The sequence below is a fragment of the Balaenoptera ricei genome, chromosome 11 (assembly GCF_028023285.1).
Source record: "Balaenoptera ricei isolate mBalRic1 chromosome 11, mBalRic1.hap2, whole genome shotgun sequence".
Classification (NCBI taxonomy): Eukaryota; Metazoa; Chordata; class Mammalia; order Artiodactyla; family Balaenopteridae; genus Balaenoptera; species Balaenoptera ricei.
In genome coordinates, this window is record NC_082649.1 from 99,723,452 (window position 1) to 99,749,797 (window position 26,346).

At 46.5% G+C, this 26,346-nt stretch overlaps 1 protein-coding gene across 1 annotated transcript in view; it reads left to right on the forward strand.

The window, feature by feature from the left end:
* Positions 1-2,360: 2,360 nt before the first annotated feature.
* Positions 2,361-26,346, forward strand: part of TTLL3 (tubulin tyrosine ligase like 3) — a 35,411-nt gene continuing 11,425 nt past the window's right edge. The window contains 10 exon segments of the mRNA XM_059940363.1: positions 2,361-2,750; positions 2,923-3,014; positions 4,633-4,801; positions 4,937-5,034; positions 14,009-14,123; positions 14,991-15,089; positions 16,322-16,517; positions 19,447-19,595; positions 22,748-22,991; positions 24,000-24,435. Of these exon segments, the coding sequence (XP_059796346.1) occupies positions 2,967-3,014; positions 4,633-4,801; positions 4,937-5,034; positions 14,009-14,123; positions 14,991-15,089; positions 16,322-16,517; positions 19,447-19,595; positions 22,748-22,991; positions 24,000-24,435 (1,554 nt within the window). The 5' untranslated portion in view covers positions 2,361-2,750; positions 2,923-2,966.

Sequence of the window (26,346 nt, forward strand, 5' to 3'; positions counted from 1 at the left end):
TTTACCTGTGCTAAGACAGTAATCACTAGCCACATGTGTCTAATTGTTACAGTTAAAAAAGTTTAAAATCTACTGTCTCAGTCCCACCAGTGCTCAATAGCTACAAGTTGCTGATGCCTGCCGTGTCACAGGGTATGTAAATAGAAATTTCCATCATTGCAGAAAGTTCTCTCGGACAGCACTAAACCTTAGTGATACCTTGAAGTTAAAAAAAAAAATGTCTTGAGTCCTGATTCTTACTGATGAATTTGAGCAAGTTATTAATAGTCTGTGCCTCAGTTTCTTAAAGTGGAGATAATGTCAGTCTGACACAGTACCTGCCGTACAGGTACTGAATTAACAGTAACTGATCTTTCCACCAGCCCAGTATCCAAGCTGTTTGGTAACTTCCATTGTGCTGGACATGGGGGATGACATCATCCCTGTCTCAGAGAGACTTGGGGGCCAGTAAAACAGCTGGGTGTGTAAATAGGTGCGTTGAAGCATTTCAGATTCACTAGTGGAAGTCTGGGGGGGGGCCCACAGCGGGTGTTTTTATGGAAGAGGATGTCAGGAAAAGTTTCAGAAGGGTTGGCCTTTGAGCTGAGTTTTCAAAAGAGTTTCTTCCTTGTGGCCAAAAGGGGTCTCTTGAAACAGGAAAAGGTACTGTTAAAGACTTAAGGATGGAGGGGCTGGGGGTGGGGGCAGCTTGGACAGCTATCATGCCCTTTATGACATAACCTCTGTGACTCTCCCCCTCCTGCCTTGCAGAATTAGGTGTGCCCTTCTCTGGGGCGTATGGCTGTGTCCTAGCTTTGCAGTGAATGTTGCTCTCATGAAGGTGCTCAAGGTGAAGGTGGATGTCCACTAGAGTATGGTAGCTGCTCACTCAGCCCTCACAGGACAGCATTGCCTGGGTGAGCCAGCCAGAACTCTCATTTGTCACAGATCCATCTTCCAGGGTTCAGAGCCCCTAAAACCAAATTTGCTGGCTGGTGAGTACAGACTGGATGGTTGCCAATCAGCTGGTCCTCTCCTGACGGCGTGCCTTTTGGGAAGCCCAGTCACCAGCCACAGGGTTGGGAAGGGTGATTTCAGTGGTTAGGGTTGGCTGGACGGCTCTGTGGAGGACCCACCGTCACTGTATGAGCAGATCTACCAGTGACTAACAAAGCTGCGTTCGTGGACTTTGCTTGAGTGGGCATTGCTAGAGTTTGCCTCACAAACTGTCCATTTGGTACTTGCGTGACTGATAGGCAACCCTTCTGAGTGATGACATGGACTTGTGTTTAATAGCATTTCTGTTTCAGAGTGGGGCTCTGGAGTCAGATCTGGGTTCCAATGCTGCCTCTGCTGTGTGATTTAAGGCGAATTATTTAACGTCTTGGAGGCTTATTTATCTCACCTGTGACATTTGAGGTTAACACTTTCCTACTGCTTCCAAAAAGGTTGCTTACAGTCTTGTCTTGAGGGCTGTTGCATAACTTGTTTTTTTCTGCAGTCGACTCAAACAATGAGACTTTATTTCCGAGGGGTTTTTTTTGGGGGGGGGGTGTGTGTGTTCTGCACTTCATTATTTTCCCCATAATACTGCCCTGGCTTTCAAATCTACCCCCAAGGACCTTACCCTAGCTCCATCTGCCAGGTCCTGCAGATCTCATCAGGTCTGACCAGGACACTGGCTTCCTTTTAGTTCCCCAGGAAGGTTCTTACTCTCTCAGGGCTGTTGCTGAGACTTTCCTCTCCCTGGAATGCTATTCTTCCCCTGGCGAACTCCTCAACACCTTTGCATTCTGTAGGCTTCAGCTTAAATGTCACCTCTTCAGAGAGGACATCCTTGATTACCTTATATAAAGTGTGCCCCCTTCCTAGTTTCAGTTCATTGCTTTTTCATTGCCTTTATCATACCTACACCTGTTTTATTCCTTTGTTGCTCGCTTTTTGTTTGTTTCCCCTTCACTTGGCTGTAAGCTCCGTGAAATCAGGGACCATCTCTAGGTTGTTCTTCCGGTCCCCAGCACCTAGCTCACCACCTAGCATGTGGTCCCCTATGAATGCTGCGGAATAACTGAAGCCCCAGGAAGCGCTGGATAAAGAATCAGGACTCTGTTAGAAACTGGCGGACCAGTGCTCTGCGCTTCCAACTCCAGCGCCCTGTTCATTAAGGGTCTGGGGCAGGTGAGGCTCGGAGTTTGGCCTGCTGGAAGTAGTCCCGCCGAACCCTCCATCCGAGGCCTGATTGTGCCGGTTGAATGGTTTCTAAGGCGACAAAAAACAGAGAGCGGGGCTTCAGAACGGAGGGCCCAGCTCGGGCACCGAAGGGCCTTCCCGCGAGACGCGGCTGCGCACGGAGGGGAGGCGGGCTCTGGGGCCCTGGGAACGCGCGCGCGCGCGCGGCGAGGGGCGCAGGCACGGCCCCGGCGCGGCGCTGCTCCTGAGGGCGGGGGAAGTGGGGGCTACACCCCGTGGCTCCACCGCCTGGTACCGCCAGGACGAGGGTCCCGTGTGCAGCTGGCCGCGAAAGCTGCTGCCGCCCGAGCCCCGCACCAGTCCCCCCGCCCCATGGCCCTGCGCGGGCCACTCCGAGTTCCGGCTTCCAGAGGAGGCTCCAGCAGGCGGCCAACGCTGGGCCGGCAGCCCAACCTCCGCGCGCCGCCTAGGCTGCGACCTCGAGTCCTCGGCCCACGGCAGCCACGCCCAGGGAGCCGCGGATCCCCGCCCCCCTGGGCCCTCGCCCACCCCGGCCCAGGAGGACGCCCCGCCGCAGGACGGTGAGGCCCCTTGCGGCCCGCCCCTCCTGGCCCGAGGCGGTTGGGGCCAGGACCAGAAGACTGGGGGCGGACGTGGGGATACGGAGAAGAGCTGTAGAGGATGAGCATCCGGATGAAGAGTGGAGAGAGAGGAGGGGTGCCTACCCCAGCCTCACTGCGCATCTTTCTGCAGGTTCTCTTGTCCTTTGGCGAGGATTCTCCAAGGCGTCTCAACACATGGGCCGGCTCAGAAACGCCAAGATCCACGTGGAGAGAGCTATCAAGGTCGGAGGGAGCTTGGGGGTCTAGAAAGGGCCTGGAGAGTGGCTCATCCTGCCTCCCTGCACTATTTTCTCCCATCCTTAGAAAACATACAAGAAAAAAATCCTTGATCCCACACCCATCTTCCAATACTTCCCCGTTTTTCAATACCCCGTTCACAGCCAGACTTCTTGGCAGAATTGTCTACTTTACCTGGGATTCACTCCTCAGCTCCCACCACTCTGGTTCCCTGCCCTTCCCCACTCCCATCGGGAACCACTCTAGTCAAGGTCACTGGTGACCTCCAAGGAGCCAGACCCAGCAGTCAGTCCCTTTTCTGTCCTGACCTTGGTTTGGCACCTTAGGCACCGACCCCCCACACATACCTTCCCTTTTGGCTGTCTGCACGCTCCTAGTTCTCCTTTCTCCCTCCCTGGCAGCTACTTTTCAGTTGCCTTTGAAGACTTCTTGGGACACTCCTGGTTCCCTGGGTCCCTCTCCACACCTGTCTCCTTGGCCGTGAGTCCAGTCAGTGTGCCTTGCCCGCTCCATGCCCTTTCCAGCCCGGCCAGTCCTCTAACTGCACGCTCCAGAGATCCAACCCGCCACTTGACATCTCCGCCCAGGGAACATCAAAGCATTTCAGACCCATGCTCCAAACCATACTCTTGATTTTCCTGCCCAAACCTGTTCTCCTCCCTACTTCTCCATCTCCCAGTTGTTCAAAGCAGAAATCTGATCTTTCTGTTCCCTCACCCACACATCTAATCCCATCAGCAAAACTAGTCTCTATTTCCAAAACGAATCTCAACTCTATTGCCTTGTTCCCATCTCCACTGTAAGAACCTGCAGAAAGCACAACAGCCTTCTGACTCGTCTCCCTGCTTCCATCCTTGTCTCCTCCATCTGTTTTCCGTACGACAGCAAGCCAGCAAGCCACACTTACAGCCTCCAACTATGTCACTCCCTCCCTTCGCTTTATTGCTTCACGCTACTCTTAATATAAAATTCAAGTTCGTTCCAAGGCCTGCAGGACCTTCCACAGTCTATTCCTACCTCTCAGGAGGTCTCCCCCTCATTTTCCACACTCCATTCACCCTGGCTTTCTTCCAGTTCCTCCCAACCTCTCCAGCCTCAAGACCTTTGCACATGCTTTTCCCTCTGCCTGAACTGCAATTTGCCCGGCTCTGCACATTCCTGGCTCCTTCTCAGCCTCCCCTGACTGTGTTTCTCTACGTCCCCATTAAGATCCAGTTTCTCGAGCTAGCCAGCCTGGATGTAAATTCCTGCTCTTTCACTTAACCACTGTGTGGCCAAGCTACTCAATCTCTCTATGTCTCTGTTTCATAACCAGTTAAGTGGTGATAATAGTATCTACTAAAAATACATATCATTGTTAGTAATGTATATAAGTGTTTAACACATAGTAGGTGCTCAATAAATATTAGCAAATAAATATAGTTACTCTTATGATGATTACTATGCAGATTATTTTTCTATTTATTTATAGCCTGTCTCTTCTACTGGAATATAAAAATTTCCTGAAGGCAGAGACCATAGCTGTCTGGTTCACCATTATATCCCCTGTGGCTGGCACTTAGGCTATACTTAACTGAACAAGCTTTCTTCTGTCACCTTGCAGCAGAAGAAGATTTTCATGATCCAAGGCCGCTACCCTGTGATCCGGTGCCTTTTGCGCCGGAGGGGCTGGGTGGAGAAGAAGATGGTCCATCACTTGGGTACCACGCTGCCACCACCACACAAGGATCTGGATAGCTCAGTCATGGGTGACAGTGACACCACTGAGGATGGTGAGCAATCCCTCCCTTTCCCCAGACTTCCTGAGTCCCATCCCTTTGGTTCCCGCTGTCCCAGGGTTGAGGCTGTGATATGGGCCTGTGGGGTGGGGACAGGGGCCTTACCAGGCCTGGGCTCTGCATCCACAGAGGACGAAGATGAGGATGAGGCATTCCGGCCACCACAGCTGTTCGACTTCGATGATTTACTGGAATTTGATGACCTGCATGGGACACATGCTCTGATGGTGAGGGCCCAGGGGGCTGGACAGGGGTCTGCTTCGTTTGAGGGAGAGCACTAGAGTCCAGCTGGGTGACCCCAGACAAGTCCTTTCCTTCTCTGGGCCTCAGTTTCCCTATCTGTGGTAAAAACTGATTGGTTCTCTAAAGCCTAGGCAGGCCAGCGGAGTGGTAAGGGACACAGACAAGGCTGGCCTGGGTTCAGAACTGTTTGCTAGGTTGTTATCAGAAGCCGGCACAACCTCCACGCCTGGTAATTCCCCCTTCCAAATAAAAACCCCATAGTTCATCTTCCCCCTTCCCCAGCAAGGGAAGGCTAGCAGGAAGGGCTTAAAACGTTTTGAAAGAGGCTGATATGATGTTGTGGAGGGTGTGTGTGCTGAGATGGGGACACCTGGCTTTCAATCTTTGCACCACCACTTACTGAGCTGAACTAGACCAAACTGCCGTTTTGGTCTGTCAGGCGAGGTTGAGGACTGCCACTTCCATATGGCCCAACCTTGTGAGCCCATGGACAAGTCCCTGTGCCTCAGTTCCCTCATCTGTGAAATGGGGATAATGGTAGCACCTACCTCATAGGGTCGTGGTGAGGATTAAATGAGTTGACATGGCAAGCTTAGAACAGGGCCTGGCACATGGTGTTAGAGGTTATCAATAATCCTACCTCCCAGAGTTGCAGGAAGGACGGAGAGAGGTGGAGCCCACGAGAGAGCCTTTGTCACATGCTGTGTGCCCATCAGCTTGGAGTCACAGTCATGCCATTGAGCAAGTCACTAATGGCCAAGAGCCAGAACAAGGTGCGGCGTTCAGTTGTGGGGCTTAGTCACTGCCTAGGGGCACCTGGCCAAAGGAGCTGTGAGCCCACCTGCTCTCTGCTCACCCAGTGTGTGCCCCGGAGGAAGAGATGTCTTTCCTTAACGTACACAAAGATGGCGTGTGGGCTAGAGGCCCCCTTGGTAGCATCCTCTCCTTCCATTCACCCACCTTGCTCAGCAGGGCGGGGAGAAGCCTCCTTGGGCCTTGTGCTGCCCACATTAGCCTCCCCTGTCCCCTCCCCTCCCCACAGTCGCGCATGGTTCGGAACGAGATCCCCTACTTCATCTGGACCACTCGGCGGGACGTGCTGGACTGTCGCTTCCTCTCCAAGGATCAAATGATAAACCACTATGCCCGGGCGGGCTCCTTTACCACAAAGGTGGGCTCTCCAGGGCGCGGGCATGGCAGCTTCTAACCACCCCCCGTCCTTGGGCCGGCAACCCCTACTCCCTGTTCTCCTCGTCAGTAAGAGTTCTCAGGAGATGGGGAGGTATATGACTCAGTGGGATTCGGACACTCCTGGGTTCAAATCCAACGCCTGCAGCATGTCTGGCACATGTAGACATGGTGCCTAAAATAGACTCCAGGATCCAAATGGGATCTGGAGACAGAACAAACACCATGTCCGGTGATCGTGAGCAGGAGGACCCTTCTCTCCAAGCAGAGCATATCTGGCTGATGGATCCATTATATCTTAGCTGGGTTTATTAACAAGTGACTTCACCTCTCTGAGCCTCAGGTCCCTCATCTTTTTTTTTTTTTTTTTTTTATTTATTTATTTATTTATTTTTGGCTGTGTTGGGTCTTCGTTTCTGTGCGAGGGCTTTCTCTAGTTGCGGCAAGCGGGGGCCACCCTTCATCGCGGTGCGCGGGTCTCTCGCTATCGCGGCCTCTCTTGTTGCGGAGCACAGGCTCCAGACGCGCAGGCTCAGTAATTGTGACTCACGGGCCCAGTTGCTCCGCGGCATGTGGGATCTTCCCAGACCAGGGCTCGAACCCGTGTCCCCTGCATTGGCAGGCAGACTCTCAACCACTGCGCCACCAGGGAAGCCCTTTTTTTTTTTTAATTTATTTATTTTTGGCTGCGTTGGGTCTTCGTTGCTGCACGCGGGCTTTCTCTAGTTGCGGCGAGCGGGGCCTACTCTTTTTTTTTTTTTTTTTTTAAGATTTTTAGAAATTTCATGTAATGTCTGAAACATTTATATTAACATATTTCCATACATATTTCCATACAAGTACAAATATAAGATTTTTAGAAATTTCATGTAATGTCTGAAACATTTATATTAACATATTTCCATACATATTTCCATACAAATACAAATATGATTTTTAGAAATTTCATGTAATGTCTGAAACATTTATATTAACATATTTCCATACATATTTCCATACAAATACAAATATAAGATTTTTAGAAATTTCATGTAATGTCTGAAACATTTATATTAACATGTTTCCATACAAATAACCCAATGAAAGTTTAGTATTAGTTGTTTTGTTTGTTTTTTTATACTGCAGGTTCTTATTAGGCATCAGTTTTATACACATCAGTGTATACATGTCAATCCCAATCGCCCAATTCAGCAAACCACCATCCCCACCCCACCGCAGTTTTCCCCCCTTGGTGTCCATATGTCCATTCTCTCCATCTGTGTCTCAACTTCTGCCCTGCAAACTGGCTCATCTGTACCATTTTTCTAGGTTCCGCATACATGCATTAATATACGATATTTGTTTTTCTCTTTCTGACTTACTTCACTCTGTATGACAGTCTCTAGATCCATCCACGTCTCAACAAATGACTCAATTTCGTTCCTTTTTATGGCTGAGTAATATTCCATTGTATATATGTACCACAACTTCTTTATCCATTCGTCTGTCGATGGGCATTTAGGTTGCTTCCATGACCTGGCTATTGTAAATAGTGCTGCAATGAACATTCGGGTGCATGTGTCTTTTTGAATTACGGTTTTCTCTGGGTATATGCCCAGTAGTGGGATTGCTGGGTCATATGGTAATTCTATTTTTAGTTTTTTAAGGAACCTCCATATTGTTCTCCATAGTGGTTGTATCAATTTACATTCCCACCAACAGTGCAAGAGGGTTCCCTTTTCACCACACCCTCTCCAGCATTTGTTGTTTGTAGATTTTCTGATGATGCCCATTCTAACAGGAGTGAGGTGATACCTCATTGTAGTTTTGATTTGCATTTCTCTAATAATTAGTGATGTTGAGCATCTTTTCATGTGCTTCGTGGCCATCTGTATGTCTTCTTTGGAGAAATGTCTATTTAGGTCTTCTGCCCATTTTTGGATTGGGGTGTTTGTTTCTTTGATATTGAGCTGAATGAGCTGTTTATATATTTTGGAGATTAATCCTTTGTCCGTTGATTCATTTGCAAATATTTTCTCCCATTCTGAGGGTTGTCTTTTCGTCTTGTTTATGGTTTCCTTTGCTGTGCAAAAGCTTTGAAGTTTCATTAGGTCCCACTTGTTTATTTTTGTTTTTATTTCCATTACTCTAGGAGGTGGATCAAAAAAGATCTTGCTGTGATTTATGTCAAAGAGTGTTCTTCCTATGTTTTCCTCTAAGAGTTTTATAGTGTCCAGTCTTATATTTAGGTCTCTAATCCATTTTGAGTTTATTTTTGTGTATGGTGTTAGGGAGTATTCTAATTTCATTCTTTTACATGTAGCTGTCCAGTTTTCCCAGCACCACTTATTGAAGAGACTGTCTTTTCTCCATTGTATATCTTTGCCTCCTTTGTCATAGATTAGTTGACCATAGGTGCGTGGGTTAATCTCTGGGCTTTCTATCTTGTTCCATTGATCTATGTTTCTGTTTTTGTGCCAGTACCATATTGTCTTGATTACTGTAGCTTTGTAGTATAGTCTGAAGTCAGGGAGTCTGATTCCTCCAGCTCCATTTTTTTGCCTCAAGACTGTTTTGCCTATTCGGGGTCTTTTGTGTCTCCATACAAATTTTAAGATGATTTGTTCTAGCTCCGTAAAAAATGCCCTTGGTAATTTGATAGGGATTGCATTGAATCTGTAGATTGCTTTGGGTAGTATACTCATTTTCACAATGTTGATTCTTCCAATCCAAGAACATGGTATATCTCTCCATCTGTTGGTATCATCTTTAATTTCTTTCATCAGTGTCTTATAGTTTTCTGCATACAGGTCTTTTGTCTCCCTAGGTAGGTTTATTCCTAGGTATTTTATTCTTTTTGTTGCAATGGTAAATGGGAGTGTTTCCATAATTTCTCTTTCAGATTTTTCATTCTTAGTGTATAGGAATGCAAGAGATTTCTGTGCATTAATTTTGTATCCTGCAACTTTACCATATTCATTAATTAGCTCTAGCAGTTTTCTGGTGGCAGTTTTAGGATTCTCTATGTATAGTATCATGTCATCCGCAAACAGTGACAGTTTTACTTCTTCTTTTCCAATTTGTATTCCTTTTATTTCTTTTTCTTCTCTGATTGCCGTGGCTAGGACTTCCAAAACTATGTTGAATAATAGTGGTGAGAGTGGACATCCTTGTCTCGTTCCTGATCTTAGAGGAAATGCTTTCAGTTTTTCACCATTGAGAATGATGTTTGCTGTGGGTTTGTCATATATGGCCTTTATTATGTTGAGGTAGGTTCCCTCTATGCCCACTTTCTGGAGAGTTTTTATCAGAAATGGGTGTTGAATTTTGTCAAAAGCTTTTTCTGCATCTATTGAGATGATCATATGGTTTTTATTCTTCAATTTGTTAATATGGTGTATCACATTGATTGATTTGCGTATATTGAAGAATCCTTGCATCCCTGGGATAAATCCCACTTGATCGTGGTGTATGATCCTTTTAATGTGTTGTTGGATTCTGTTTGCTAGTATTTTGTTGAGGATTTTTGCATCTATATTCATCAGTGATATTGGTCTGTAATTTTCTTTTTTTGTAGTGTCTTTGTCTGGTTTTGGTATCAGGGTGATGGTGGCCTCATAGAATGAGTTTGGGAGTGTTCCTTCCTCTGCAATTTTTTGGAAGAGTTTGAGAAGGATGGGTGTTAGCTCTTCTCTAAATGTTTGATAGAATTCACCTGTGAAGCCATCTGGTCCTGGACTTTTGTTTGTTGGAAGATTTTTAATCACAGTTTCAATTTCATTACTTGTGATTGGTCTGTTCATATTTTCTATTTCTTCCTGGTTCAGTCTTGGAAGGTTATACCTTTCTAAGAATTTGTCCATTTCTTCCAGGTTGTCCATTTTATTGGCATAAAGTTGCTTGTAGTAGTCTCTTAGGATGCTTTGTATTTCTGCAGTGTCTGTTGTAACTTCTCCTTTTTCATTTCTGATTTTATTGATTTGAGTCCTCTCCCTCTTTTTCTTGATGAGTCTGGCTAATGGCTTATCAATTTTGTTTATCTTCTCAAAGAACCAACTTTTAGTTTTATTGATCTTTGCTATTGTTTTCTTTGTTTCTATTTCATTTATTTCTGCTCTGATCTTTATGATTTCTTTCCTTCTGCTAACTTTGGGTTTTGTTTGTTCTTCTTTCTCTAGTTTCTTTAAGTGTAAGGTTAGATTGTTTACTTGAGCTTTTTCTTGTTTCTTTAGGTAGGCTTGTATAGCTATAAACTTCCCTCTTAGAACTGCTTTTGCTGCATCCCATAGGTTTTGGGTCGTCGTGTTTTCATTGTCATTTGTCTCTAGGTATTTTTTGATTTCCTCTTTGATTTCTTCAGTGATCTCTTGGTTATTTAGTAACGTATTGTTTAGCCTCCATGTGTTTGTCCTTTTTACGTTTTTTTCCCTGTAATTCATTTCTAATCTCATAGCGTTGTGGTCAGAAAAGATGCTTGATATGATTTCAATTTTCTTAAATTTACTGAGGCTTGATTTGTGACCCAAGATGTGATCTATCTTGGAGAATGTTCCGTGCGCACTTGAGAAGAATGTGTAATCTGCTGTTTTTGGATGGAATGTCCGATATATATCAATTAAATCTATCTGGTCTATTGTGTCATTTAAAGCTTCTGTTTCCTTATTTATTTTCATTTTGGATGATCTGTCCATTGGTGTAAGTGAGGTGTTAAAGTCCCCCACTATTATTGTGTTACTGTCGATTTCCTCTTTTATAGCTGTTAGCAGTTGCCTTATGTATTGAGGTGCTCCTATGTTGGGTGCATATATATTTATAATTGTTATATCTTCTTCTTGGATTGATCCCTGGATCATTATGTAGTGTCCTTCCTTGTCTCTTGTAACATTTTTTAATTTAAAGTCTATTTTATCTGATATGAGTATAGCTACTCCAGCTTTCTTTTGATTTCCATTTGCATGGAATATCTTTTTCCATCCCATCACTTTCAGTCTGTATGTGTCCCTAGGTCTAAAGTGGGTCTCTTGTAGACAGCATATATATGGGTCTTGTTTTTGTATCCATTCAGCCAGTCTATGTCTTTTGGTTGGGGCATTTAATCCATTCACGTTTAAGGTAATTATCGATATGTATGTTCCTATGACCATTTTCTTAATTGTTTTGGGTTTGTTTTTGTAGGTCCTTTTCTTCTCTTGTGTTTCCCACTTAGAGAAGTTCCTTTAGCATTTGTTGTAGAGCTGGTTTGGTGGTGCTGAATTCTCTTAGCTTTTGCTTGTCTGTAAAGCTTTTGATGTCTCCATCAAATCTAAATGAGATCCTTGCCGGGTAGAGTAATCTTGGTTGTAGGTTCTTCCCTTTCATCACTTTAAGTATATCATGCCACTCCCTTCTGGCTTGCAGAGTTTCTGCTGAGAAATCAGCTGTTAACCTTATGGGAGTTCCCTTGTATGTTATTTGTCGTTTTTCCCTTGCTGCTTTCAATAATTTTTCTTTGTCTTTAATTTTTGCCACTTTGATTACTATGTGTCTCGGCGTGTTTCTCCTTGGGTTTATCCTGTATGGGACTCTCTGCGCTTCCTGGACTTGGGTGGCTATTTCCTTTCCCATGTTAGGGAAGTTTTCGACTATAATCTCTTCAAATATTTTCTCTGGTCCTTTCTCTCTCTCTTCTCCTTCTGGGACCCCTATAATGCGAATGTTGTTGCGTTTAATGTTGTCCCAGAGGTCTCTTAGGCTGTCTTCATTTCTTTTCATTCTTTTTTCTTTAGTCTGTTCCGCAGCAGTGAATTCCATCATTCTGTCTTCCAGGTCACTTATCCGTTCTTCTGCCTCAGTTATTCTGCTATTGATTCCTTCTAGTGTAGTTTTCATTTCAGTTATTGTATTGGTCATCTCTGTTTGTTTGTTCTTTAATTCTTCTAGGTCTTTGTTAATCATTTCTTGCATCTTCTCAATCTTTGCCTCCATTCTTATTCCAAGGTCCTGGATCATCTTCACTATCATTATTCTGAATTCTTTTTCTGGAAGGTTGCCTATCTCCACTTCATTTAGTTGTTTTTCTGGGGTTTTATCTTGTTCCTTCATCTGGTACATAGCCCTCTGCCTTTTCATCTTCTCTATCTTTCTGTAACTGTGGTTTTTGGTCCACAGGCTGCAGGATTATAGTTTTTCTTGCTTCTGTTGTCTGCCCTCTGGTGGTTGAGGCTATCTAAGAGGCTTGATGGGAGGCTCTGGTGGTGGGTAGAGCTGACTGTTGCTGTGGCGGTCAGAGCTCAGTAAAACTTTAATCCACTTGACTGTTGATGGGTGGGGCTGGGTTCCCTCCCTGTTGCTGTGGCGGTCAGAGCTCAGTAAAACCTTAATCCACTTGACTGTTGATGGGTGGGGCTGGGTTCCCTCCCTGTTGGCTGTTTTGCCTGAGGCAACCCAACACTGGAGCCTACCCGTGCTCTTTGGTGGGGTTAATGGCAGACTCTGGGACGGCTCACGCCAAGGAGAACTTCCCAGAACCTCTGCTGCCAGTGTCCTTATCCCCACGGTGAAACAGAGCCACCACTCGCCTCTGCAGGAGACCCCCCAACACCAGCAGGTAGGTCTGGTTCAGTCTCCCCCAGGCTCACTGCTCCTTCCCCTGGGTCCTGATGCACACATTACTTTGTGTGTGCCCTCCAAGAGTGGGGTCTCTGTTTCCCCCAGTCCCATCAAAGTCCTGCAATCCAATTCCCACTAGGCTTCAAAGTCTGATTCTCTAGGAATTCCTCCTCCCGTTGCCTGACCCCCAGGTTGGGAAGCCTGACGTGGGGCTCAGAACCTTTACTCCAGTGGGTGGACTTCTGTGGTATAAGTGTTCGCCAGTCTGTGAGTCACCCACCCAGCAGTTACGGGGTTTGATTTTACTCTGCTTGCGCCCCTCCTACCGTCTCACTGTGGCTTCTCCTCTGTCCTTGGACGTGGGGTATCCTCCTTGGTGAAGTCCAGGGTCTTCCTGTCAATGATGGTCCAGCAGTCAGTTGTGATTCTGGTGCTCTCGCAAGAGGGAGTGACAGCACGTCCTTCTACTCCGCCATCTTGGTTAATCTTAGGTAGGAATCTTGACACAACTTTTAATTTTCTCACCCTGGGGGTGGGGAGGACCTCTGCTGACTTCTGCTCTAAAAGATCGTTGTCTGTATATTAGTGCGGGGCCTACTCTTTGTTGCGGTGTGCGGGCTTCTCATTGTGGTGGCTTCTCTCATTGCGGAGCACAGGCTCTAGGCGTGTGGGCTTCAGTAGTTGTGGCTCGCGGGCTCTAGAACGCAGGCTTAGTAGTCGTGGCGCATGGGCCTAGTTGCTCCACGGCATGTGGGATCTTCCCGGACCAGGGATTGAACCCGTGTCCCCTGCATTGGTAGGCGGATTCTTAACCACTGCGCCACCAGCGAAGCCCAGGTTCCTCATCTTTAAATGAGAATACCAGTAAGACCTATCTTCTAGGGTTATGGCAAGAATGATAGGCTTTATAACTGAGACCTGCTAGTATATTATTAGTGTGGACCGGGAGGATTCCTAGAGAAGGCAGGTATTTAAGGGTGTGAAAGAGTGGATAGGAAGGATGTGGGGCATACTCGGCGGAGGAACCACATGGGCAACACGGGGAGGTGGACATGAGCGGATCAAGCCTAGCAAGTGGGGCAGAGGCTCTGAGCACGTCCAAGCAGGGTCCCCTTGAGCTGTCTGGGTGTGTGCCAAGTGTGGGGGCCCTTGGAGGCCCTCTGGGCCAGTACCACCCTGCCCCCTCAGCGGCTAACTCCATAGGTGGGTCTATGTCTCAATCTCCGGAATTTGCCGTGGTTTGACGAGGCCGATGCCGACTCCTTCTTCCCGCGCTGCTACCGCCTGGGGGCTGAGGATGACAAAAAGGCCTTCATAGGTAAGGAGATGCCAGCCCCATGCCTGGACCCTCAAGCCGAAGGATGAGAGCTAAAGCCCTGGCTGGTTTTGGAGAGCAAAGGGCCTCTCTCCTCATGCCCTCATCTACCCCAGCAGATTTCCTTCTCCATCCCCAATCCTTATCTTTCCCTAATGTGCCTCCCTTAATGAGCCTCCTACCTTGGTCAACCCAGACCTCCAGAAGAGCTGATGTAGCTTATCTTATTTTCTAGAGCAGGTTCTAAAAGTTGGTCGTTTGGTTGAGTTTGGAATCCAGAATAAGTTCCAACCTTGTGTCAGATTCCACTGGCTAGACTGGGATTCTAGACTTTGACTAGAAAACTAGACTAGACTAGAAAAGGCTCTAGACTTTGGGATTCTCAGGCAGAATAGGCTCCAACTCCAGCACATGCTCTAAATTCAGGTCAGAATTTGGATCCAGATTAGATGCTAGGTTTAAATTAGTCTCCAAATCTGATATAGATTTTGGGCCAAGGTCTGGTTCTCAGGCTAGATAAGTATCAAAAGTGGATCAGGACATTGTAAATCAACTATACATCAATTAAAAAATAAAATTAAAAAAAAAATCACCAAAAAAAAAAAAAAAAAAAAGTGGATCAGGAACAGAAGAGAGAAATCAGACAGCAGATCCAGGCATGATTCTGAAGGTAGAATATGAGCCAAGTCAGGTGAGGTTCTGGGTCTGTTTCTACAGTTGAAACAGAAGCCAGGTTCTAATCCGGGTTCTAGAGTCAGAAACAGTAGTCAGGTTCCGGATCCAAAATGGGGCAGGTCATGATCAGGTTCCGGAACCAGAACAGGCCTGGAGCCTAGAGGCTGAGCAGGGTATCCCCTGCCCCGGGAGCAGAGGACTTCTGGCTGACAGCTGCCCGCAACGTTCTCAAGCTGGTGGTAAAGTCAGAATGGAAGTCATACTCTATCCAAGCAGAAGAGGAAGAGGCTCCAGGTAAGTACTGTGGTTACCTCCACCCCCCCAGTTGTTTATCCTCCCAGCCAGCCACACATCCATCCACCTGTTCATCCGCGCATCTGTCTTTGTATTTTTCTCATCCATCTGCCCATCCACCACCCCTTCCTACCAACCCATCCGTACATTTACCCACCCATCTGTCCACCATTTGTCCATCCATCTGCCTGCCTACCCACCCACCCAACTCACATGCACCTACCCATTCATCCATCCATTCATCTTCCCCCCCACTGTCGTTCTGTTCATTCACCTGCTTCTCTCAGCTCCTCACTCCCTATCCATCTAGCCACTCCACCTTCCTACCCATCTACCTACCTGTCCTTGTCTCCCCATCCATTTACCTCTTTTCCATCCAGCCATCCACCACCTATCTGTCCTCCAGCCCATCCACTCATCATTTTTCTGTCCCAACCACCTACCCAAGTGTCTTCCTATACATTTGTTAATTGACCCACTGCCTCATTCAGCCCTCCCATGGGTCTGGCATGTGGCCAAGCTCTCTAGCGAGGACAGACTAAGAGGATGTGGTCCATCCCTACCCTGTGGGGAGCTCAGGTCTGTGAGGAGAGGAAGCTGTGAAACCGTGTAGTTTCATGTGGTCTGAGGACTTCTTGTGCCTTGTGAAGGGACACAGAGAGTCCCTCACTGCCTGCTGGCTCAACCCATTGCTTGCCTTTTCCCTCTCTGGACTTAGCTTCTACCTCACAGCCTCCATCCTGTAACCCAGGGTCTCATCAGCCAGGGATTCGAAGAAGTGAGGGGCAGCTCTACTGGGAGGAGGAAAATCCCTGGCTCTTCCAGAGGCCGACTGCCCAATTGCTGTCTCTTGGGTGTGTCAGGTGCAAAGAAGACTGTCATGTGGCAGGAGCAGGGGCACAAGGGCCTCAGGTGTGTCAGAACTCCCAAGCACAGAGAGGCTGCAGGTGTGTGCTGGGGTTATAGGTGCTGAGATGCTTCGGGGACATTTAGGGTGGAGCCTCAAATGAGTGATAGGTCCTGGGATATTGGGGGCCAAGGGTGAGCACTGGGGCCGCAGGTGGATTTAGAACAAAAGCCCCAGGTGAGTGATAGGTCCCAGGGCAGTAGGGGATGCAGGTGTGTGCTGGGCCTCAGGTGTATTTAGGGTGAAGTCGCAGGTAAGTGACAGGCCTTGGGGCAATGGGGGCCATGGCATATGGGATAGTGACAGCCCCCTCCTGTCTCTACAGGAGACAAGCAGCCCAAGAAACAGGAGAAAAAGCCAGTGACGGTGTCGCCAGAGTTTGTGGAGGAGGCTCTGTGCGCCTGCGAGGAGCACCTTAACAACCTGGCCCACGTGGACGTTGACAAGGACATGGAGGCTCCGCTCTACCTGAGCCCTGAGGGCTGGTCCCTCTTCCTCCAGCGCTACTATCAAGTGGTCCAGTGAGTACCTCTGCAGCCCTGGCCACGGGGCATGGCAGGTGCCCCTTGCTCTCGGGCAGCTTCCATGTTCTGAGCTGATGCTCAGGGACAGACCGTCTCTGTCGAGTGCTGCCCCCATCTCTCTCCAAGCCTCCCCGTTTCGTTCACCCTCCTGTTCTCCTTCTTCAGAACCCTCAAGAGCTCCCACTGCCTTCATAATAGGATCCAAACCACTCTTCCCAGATCTTGACATAGCATCGTGACTAAGATCATGGCTGTGCTGTCAGATAGACCTGAGTCTGCCTTTGCCGCTTCCAAGCTCTGTGACCTTGGGAACATCACTAATCTTTCTGAGCTTTGCTTTTCTCAAATGTAAAATTGGTTTAAAAATAATGTCTGCCTGAAAGGTAGGATTAGACAGGATAATTTGTATGATGTTCTCAGCACTGACTCATAGAATTCACTCACAAAGTAAGACTCTATTAAGTCATTTAGATTTTATGCTGCAGGCCAACGTTTCCCAAAGTGTATTACACAGGATGCTAGTACTACAGGCTGTAAATAGAGTTTATGAAAAAAGGGCTTTTGTGGTCCATCACATTTGGAAAACATTGGGTTAAACAAAGTTAGCTAAAATAGGTTTCCTTGATGCAGGACTTTTCAGAACCTACTGGTGGTATAAACCTCCAAGAGAGATAGAGTGTGCAGTATATCCTGTACTTAACGTGACCCCAGCCCCCTGCCCCAAGCATCCTGAGCGGTTGCGTTTGCAGAACACACTCCAGGGAAAGGTTCTTGAGCAGAGCAAAGGAGTATTGAGATGGACCTGGAGCTGTTGTAGGGAGACTCCGTTCAACAGAGTGTGTGGGAGAGACTGAACGGAGGAGGGCCCTGAAGGCAGGCGCACACTCAGCATTTACCAAGCTCCTCCTATGTGCCAGGAGTTGTGCCAGGCTCCAGAAATGAAACGAAGTCCCTGCCCTCAGGGGCACACAGCAGTAAGCTGGAGGGAGTACCAAGGGCCTCAGCTGGCATGATGTTAGAATAGAAAGGAACAGACAGATTTAATGATTGATGGGGAGACTGAAGAACTAATAAATGAACTTTGGACGAATGACTTACCAAGCAAACCCACATCATTGATGAATAATTCATTTGTATCTTTTTTTAAACATCAGGAAACAAAAATTAGGTGACCCCATACTTTCCCCTCACCTGCCAGAAAACATGAAGCCACCCTTCTTAAATTAAGTATTATTAGGACTGAGTTAGAACAGTAGGTGGAAAGAATGTCACTCCTCTGCATTTCTCGATGTGGGGTAAGTTGGGGGCTGGAGGAACCTCTCAAAAGTCAGGATTACATAAAATATTACATCATATAACATTGCCTTGAATTGTTCAATACAGATCATTAGCTTTTATTAATCTATTCAGTATTTACTGCTGCTTCTCAACTTTTTAAAAAAATAAATCCATGACGCACCAGCCAGGCTTTTTTTTTTTCCCCCTGCTCCCCCCACCAACCAGGCTTTTATCAAGGTTCACTTTCCACAGAAACACTTTTTTTTGTTGTTAAATATAAAATCATATTGTCATGTTGAATATACTTTTTCAAGTTGCACGTGCCCCTGCCACCACCATGTGACACTTTCCTGGGCCAAATCACAGATTTGCTCAGCAGATTCTTTATGCCATGACCACAGAAAAGTTTCCAGCAAACCTTGTGGAAATAGAAGAGTCAGGACTTACGTGTGAATAAGAGGCCTTGCCAAGCTCCCTCCATCTGACTGTCCCCGTTCCTGGCACTGCCCAGCTGCTGCTGCTGTTCCTGCTTTAGCAACAGATAAGTCCTCCGTGGCTGGAGACATTCAAGAGGCTAAGATGTTAAAGAGATGTTACCGTCTAGTGGAGGCTTCCTTTGTATTCATTCAGAAGAAAACAAATGGGAGAGTTTGGATGAGGCTACCATCTGGGGTATTTTGTGACTTGGTTTAGCTGAGGACATTTTGTGTCCTGTAGGGAACAGGTCCCTCTTTGTCCATGAACCCTTGTCAGTACAGCCCAGTTGCTGAGGCCAGCTCCTGCCAGAGGACTTACTTATCCAACCAGTCATTCCGTTAACAGACTTTCAGGGAGCGCCTAATAAGTGCCGGGTACTGCTTGGGGTTGGGACTACAACAGAGAATAACAACTACAAAAAATGTTCCTGCTCTCATAAAGCTTACGTTCCAGTGAGCGGAGACAGGCAATAACCAAATCAGTCTGGGTGTCAGGTGGTAAGTGATGGGAAGAGAAATAAATCAAGGAGATGTGTGATACAGATGTGCTAGAAAAGAATTAGACTAGGAAGGGGCCCACCTATCAACCAGTATTAGGTTCTGATTAGGAGGGGAATGAACCCCCAAAAGCACCTGTGGATGGAAGAATCAGGAAGAGTGGAGTTTGCATCCTGCCACTTAACTCAGTGTGTGGCCTTGGGCAAATCCCTTAACTCTCCAACCTTTAGTTTATACTTCTCTAAAATGGGACCAGTAACATTTCCCTGGAGATGGATTAGTGATAATATAGGTAAAGCCCTTGGCACAGTGCCTGGCACATAGTGGTGCCTCATCATTTGATGCTGGTATGATTAAATTCTATCAAAGGCAGTTTTAATGTAATAGAAAGGGAGGTGGCAGAAGGTGGAGTGTTGGAGTGAGGGGGGTGCAGCAGGTAGAATGTCCCCATCCTCTCCCATTCCAGCAGTCTGGGTGATGCCCTGGGCAGGGTGGATTTGGGGGACACCCTGAGCGTGGGGCTGGAGGTTTGGGAGAGACCTATCTGGATCTCTAGGGGAAGGGCGTGACCAAAGCTGGTTGGACCATGGCCAGGGGGCTTTTGTCTCCCCTTGCCTTGTTCACCAGGATGCCCCCAGGCCCAGCCCTGCCCAAGTCCCATCATCTCCCCACAGCGAGGGGGCAGAACTCAGGTACCTCGACACTCAGGTCCAGCGCTGTGAGGACATCCTGCAGCAGCTGCGGGCAGTGGTGCCCCAGATGGACATGGAAGGAGATCGCAACATCTGGATCGTGAAGCCGGGAGCCAAGTCCCGTGGACGAGGTGTGGCTCAGCCCCTACTTCCTGTACCAGCACCCTACACCCTCCCCAGCTAGAGGCCAGGGAAGTTAAATAGCACAGGTTCTGTTGGAGCCAAACTACCTAGGTTCGAACCCCAGCTCTGCTACTTATATGCTGTGTGACCTTGAGCAAGTTACATCACTTCTCTGAACCTCAGTTCCCTCATCTGTTGAGGATTAAACGAGGTAGTACATCTACCACTCAGCATGGTGCCTGGCACAGTAGCCACCCCGTCAATGCTGGCTGCTGTGATGATGATGCCAGCACCTCCTCTCCTGCCCTGTGGGTTTAGGTTAATGCTTTAGGCAGGTCTGGTGATACTCACATGCAGTTGCTTGTCATCGAAGGGCTCTCATATTTGACCAGTGCATCCTTGTGAGGGTATAGTACAGGGGTTAAGGGTATGGGTGCTGGGAGCGAGACTTCCTGGATTCAAACCCCAGCTCTGCCTCCTAATATCCATAAGACCTGGGGCAGGTTAGTTAACCTCTTCCTTGCCTCATTTTCATCATTGTTAAGATGAAGCCAATAAAGCCTACCTGAGAGGATTACATGAGAATCGTATATGGAAAGTGCTTAGATCCTGTGCTTTTACAGAGTACCTGCTATGTAATAACAGCTATTATTCTCAGCTATTATTCTGACTGCTCAGCATGAATGGAATTTGAACAGGGCAGCCAGCAAGCTGGGATGGTGCATTAGCCCAGCCTTTAAAAGATGGTTAAGGACTTCCGAGATGTAAAAAACAGACTTCTGGCAGCAGATCGCTCCATGTACTGCCTGCCCTTGGGTGAATTTGTTCATGTCCAAGTGAAGCTGTCGCAGCTCCACACACTATGGGACACTCCTGTTGGGATGCCTTTTCAAAACCAGCATCATAGTCTTTTCTTTTTCTACCTTGGAAATAGTTTTGTTGGTTTTTTCCAAGTATGAACATACGTATTTGTGATTTTTTAAAAAAAGATCAGACAGTACAGAAAAGTAGAAGGAAGCAAAGGCACCCTTGATTTCACTGAGGTAACTACAATTCACCTTGTGATGTGTTTCTTTCTATACTTTCTTCTATGCATGTGGAGAGTGTGTGCATGTTTTATTTTATTTTAAATAAGAGCATACTATTTGGTAGCTTCCTTTTTTCATTTATTATATCTTTCCATATCAGTGAGTATTACTCATTTATTTTTTGCACCTTTCTTTTTTCTTAACAGTAGATCTTGCAGATCACTCCATTGCAGTACATCTAGATCTGCTTTTCTTCCCTGCTTGTTTTTAGCTTATTATTATAGACACTTTTCAAACATACACAAAAGCAGAGAGAATAATACAATGAATCCCAAAGTATTTCAACATTTTCTCTCCATTTTTAGAAAAACTTAATTGAGATATGTATACAATATACTTCATTGAAAAGGGTATGCATTGTGAATATACAACTCAGTGAATTGTCACATAGTGAACACACTCGTGGAAACAGCACCCAGATCATGAAATACAACACTATCTGCACCCGAGAGAGCCCCCTCCCATGCCATCTCCAGGTCTCTACCTCCCCGCAATGGGAACCCCTATTCTGACTTACAATACCATAGATTAGTGTTGCCTGTTTTTGAATTTTATATAAAAGTACAGTATGTGCTTTCTTACCTCATTCTGTTTTACAGCTGCATAGTCTAAACTTGTTTAGATGTACTCTCATGGTCTTACCTAATCCTTTTCTGATGGATATTTAGATGGCCACCATTTTTTTTTCCTGTTTATTTGATTATTGATTGATGAACTGCTATTACAAGCAACACTGTGATGAATATCCTGTGCAGATATCTTAGTAGCCTTTCCATGTATTTCCTTAGGATAAATTCCTAAAAGTGAAATTGCTGGGTCAGAGGTTACGAACAGCCTCAATCTTTGGCTATACAAGACTTCATGTTATTGGGGATCTTAGTGATCATTCTGGCTATTTGAGAAAGGATCTGGCTTGGGAACCCAGCACAAGTTATTCTGTGCCATTGGCGGGCAATCAGACTGTTTGAGGGGCCAAACAATGAAGAAATGAGATTGATTTGTGTGTTTGTTTGCCTTGTGATTCTTACTGTAGACCCTTGAACAACGTGGGTTTGAACTGCGTGGGTCCACATATATGCGGATTTCTTTCACTATATACATACTTCAGTACTACATGATCTGTTGTTGGTTGAATCCATGGCTGTGGAACCACGGATACAGAGGGCCTACTGTAAAGTTATACGAGAATTTTTGACTGCTCGGAGGGTTGGCGCTCCTAATCCCTGTGTTGTTCAAGGGTCAACTGTATATATCAGCATTAAAATAACGCCTTATTAGCATGAGATACTTAACTTCACTCGTTATAAAACAGATAAAATTAAAATATCATTCTACCTAAGAGAATGGTAAAAATAAATCATCAACAGTGTTGATAGAATGTGGGCAAACACACAATCTCATACACTCTTACTGGGAGTACAAATTGGTAGAACATCTTTGTTCTATAAAGTGAAAAAATGCACATACCCTTTGAGCCAGCAAATCTATACCTAGGGATGTTTTCCACAGATAACTAGTAATAATGATATGAGTTAACATTTACTGAATGCTCACCAAGTGCCAAGCAGTGTTCCAATTCCTTAGCATGTTTAAGTGCATAGAATACTATGAAACTGAGGCACACTCAACTCTTCCATAACCTGGGAGCCTATCCAGAGGACCTGGAAGTAGCACTTGGCTGCCTCTGGGGAAGGAGATGTATTTTTTTAAATTGTATACCCTTTTGTACTGCCTACTTTTCAGTTCTGTTGTTTTATATTCCATTAGTTATTGTGAAAAACTAATCAAAGTCATTTATGCACGTGGTTTTTAAAAAAGCCCAATACTGTTTGAATTGTTATCCGTGCATATATTCCTTTTCATCAGATAAAACTGGTTAATTTTTTTTAAAACTTTAAATCCTTAGCAGATTCTCAGCTTTCCCAAAGGGAACAGGGAGAAGGGCAGGCTTACCCACTTGGGCCTATCAAGTCCTTTGGGGGTGAGAGCTTATGATGAGCTCTCCATGGTCTCCTGGCCCATCTCCCAGCCCAAGCCTGGCCTGATCCCTGACCACCCTGTTTCCCCCGAAGGCATCATGTGCATGGACCACCTGGAGGAGATGCTGAAGCTGGTGGACGGCAATCCCATGGTGATGAAGGACGGCAAGTGGGTGGTGCAGAAGTATATTGAGCAGCCCCTGCTCATCTTTGGCACCAAGTTTGATCTGAGACAGTGGTTCCTGGTGACCGACTGGAACCCACTTACTGTGTGGTTCTATCGCGACAGCTACATCCGCTTCTCTACACAGCCCTTCTCCTTGAAGAACCTGGACAAGTGAGCCTCCCCCAGAACCCTCACTCCCATGAGCTCCCAGTCTAGCTGGGGAGCTGGCAAGGAGCAGCGATTCCAGGGCAATGTGGGGCTCCAAACACACTCTGCAGGCAGGCAGGCCTCTATCCATCCAGCCACCTGTGTGTACCCTGTGCCATTCAGTGTTCTAGGCACGTGGGACACAGCAGTGAACAAAACAAGCCCAGCCCTCAAGAGTTCATATTCCAGCAGGGAGAAACAGACAAGCCATGAACATAATCAGTAAAATCATCTAATGGGTTAAAAGTGATATGTGTTATGGAAGAAAGGATGTAGAGCGGGGTAAAGGGGGATCAGGAGAAATGCGAGAGGAGAGAGGCAGGTTGCAGCGTTCATTTCGGGGGAGAGGAAGCCTGTTGAGCCCTGGGTTCAAATTCCGTCTCTGAAGCTTCCAAGCTCTGTGACTTGGGTCAGGTGAAACCTATCAGTATTTAAGCTTCCGTTGCCACATCTGAAGAATGGAGGCAGTAATATGGAGCTCATAGCTGTTGGCTACTGAGTGCTCTGTATGTGACGATTGCTAAGCACTTCGTGTATGTTATCTCAGTCCTCCATGAAAACCTGGTGAAGTAGGTACTGTTACTACCCCCATTTTACAGATGTTGAAAGGAGCCCATGGGTTAAATGACTTATGTAAGGTCTTCCCAGTCAGCGATGAAGACAGAACTTGAACACATGTCTTGGTGACCACGGGGCCCGTACTCTTAACCACCTTCTTATCTTCCAGGCACTGGGAGGGTTAACTGACACTGTCACAAAGCACTTAACACTGTGGCCCCTGTAGTTAGCGCCCTCAGAGAGGTCCTGAGCGAAGACTGGTAGTGGCCCTAGAAGAATGTGATGAGGCCTTTGTCCCCTCAAGCTGAGCGGCCCAGAGCGCGTGGGGCTGGTTTCGGGGTTTGCCTGCCCTCCCCGCGTTTGGGTGGGAGGGGCACAGGGAGCCAGCCCTCAGCTCTCTGCGCTCTGTCCCAGCGCCGTGCACCTGTGCAACAACTCCATCCAGAAGCACCTGGAGAATTCGTGCCGCCGACACCCACTGCTGCCCTCAGACAACATGTGGTCCAGCCAGAAGTTCCAGGCCCACCTGCAGGAGATGGGGGCCCCGAACGCCTGGTCCACCGTCATCGTGCCTGGCATGAAGGCTGCGGTGATCCACGCCCTGCAGACCTCCCAGGACACCGTGCAGTGTCGGAAGGCCAGCTTCGAGCTCTATGGCGCCGACTTTGTGTTCGGTGAGGACTTCCAGCCCTGGCTGATCGAGATCAACGCCAGCCCCACCATGGCACCCTCCACGGCTGTCACCGCCCGGCTCTGTGCCGGCGTGCAGGCCGACACCCTGCGCGTGGTCATCGACCGGCGGCTGGACCGCAGCTGTGACACGGGGGCCTTCGAGCTCATCTACAAACAGGTGAGGTGGCCAGGCCCAGGCAGCACCCGGGGAGGCCTTCCCATAGTGGAGCTCAGGGCTTTGCGGTCACATAAACCCAGCTCAAGTCCTGGTCCTGCCACAGTGACTGGGTACAGCCACTTCACCCCCTTGAGCCTCCATTTCCCCATCTGTAAGATGGACATGCTATAACCATCTTTCTCCTGGGTTTTGGGAGATGAAATGAGTTAACGTGTGGGTAATATTTCTAGAGAGGCCAGTAGCATACTGTTAAAAGCATAGACTCTGAAACCTCCCTGGGTTCAAATCCTGGCTCAAATTCCTAACCTCTAGGGGTCGCAGTTTCCTTATTTGTAGAGCGGGAATGAAAATGGTACCTACGTCGTAAGATTGTGAAAATTAAACGAGCTGATACAGGTAAAGCACTTTAGAGGTGCCTGGCACATAGTAAATGCTACAGAGGTTTTAGCTATTGTTAGTACCTAGTAAGGTTGTTAGGTGTTTTATGATAAATGCCATCACTGTAAAGTGCCTCACATAAAGTGCCTCCACAGTCAATTTGTGGAGGCTGCTATTATTATTGTTATGTTATTATTGTTGTTGTTGTTATTTATTTTACCTTGTTCCAAAAAGAGATTTGAGTCCACTTATTGGAATAAGATTTTTAAAAGTCAGAAAACTGATTTCAAGGGTTTCTGAACACTGCAAATAATTTCCTGTGGTTATTAAATTAAATATCCTAATCCTTCTGATTAGGATTAGGATTCCATCAAAGTTTGGCCACAGGGAGAGGATGTGCTGATCGTATAACCCAAGTGTCCTGGTCTTTGTCAGTTACTGATTGTATCTTAAATTAATACGTTGGCATTTTGGCTTCAAAAAATGTAAATGAGGAAACATAAGGGCAGGAAAATAAGATAAAGCAAAGGGGAAGAGAAAGTTTTAACTTAGTGGTTCCCAAATGCTGATCACAGGCCAGAATCTCCTGGAAAGCTTTCCAAAGGTACTGTTGTCAGGAAGCCCCACCCCCAGAGGTTGACCCGAAATGACTGGTTTAGGGACTATGCATCTGCATTTTTCAAATATCCTAGTTATTCCCAAAATCTCTTATAGCCAAGTCTTTTTGTTTTGGTTTTGTAAACCAACATGTAATCAAGATTCACACTTTGCATTGGTTGTTTTGTCTCTTTCATTTCCTTTCTTTTCTTTTCTTTTCTTTTTTTTTTTTTTAAATAGATACTCCCACTCAGAAAGGAGAGGCAGGGTGGGAAGTACATAGGAATCATTAGTCCATAGCAATTGTGAAATCCACCCTGGCACTTAATTCTCCTTTTGCTCTTAGGACCCATTATTACTTCCTAGGAGTTCCCTGTGTCTCTTGCTTCCATCCATTGGGAAGTCTGTTCAGCCTTGAGCCATCCTCCCTCTTCTGTGATCATGCTCGGTAGTTCTTAGTCTGTTACCTGCTCCAAGAATTTTGGGGCTACAGAAGCCTCTTTCATTTCATATTGCATCTGTCCGTTTCAGTCCAAGTTGATATTTTTAAAAGCCTTGTGGGTTTCTTGTATATCAACTTATAACCCATTTTATTGCACAAAGGCCATGTCCACAGATCTTAGAGAGAAACTCTTCTCTCTTCCATGAGGCTGATGTAGGACAACAGCCCTCAAAATTATAGAAGCCCAACTGTTAACAGAGAGGGCCTGCAACCCTGTCTTTTAACTCAAAATGTGTTAAAGACTTAATCATAAGACCTACAGGTGTACACTTGGGGTGCTGAAAAGACCTGTAGCTGCTTTAAAGGACCTATTAGGCATGGCTTAGATTTCTCTGAAGTTTTGTTTTGTTTTTAGATATCATTGACATACAACATTGTTAGTTTCAGATGTACAACATAATATTTGTATATATTGTGAAATGATCACCACAGTA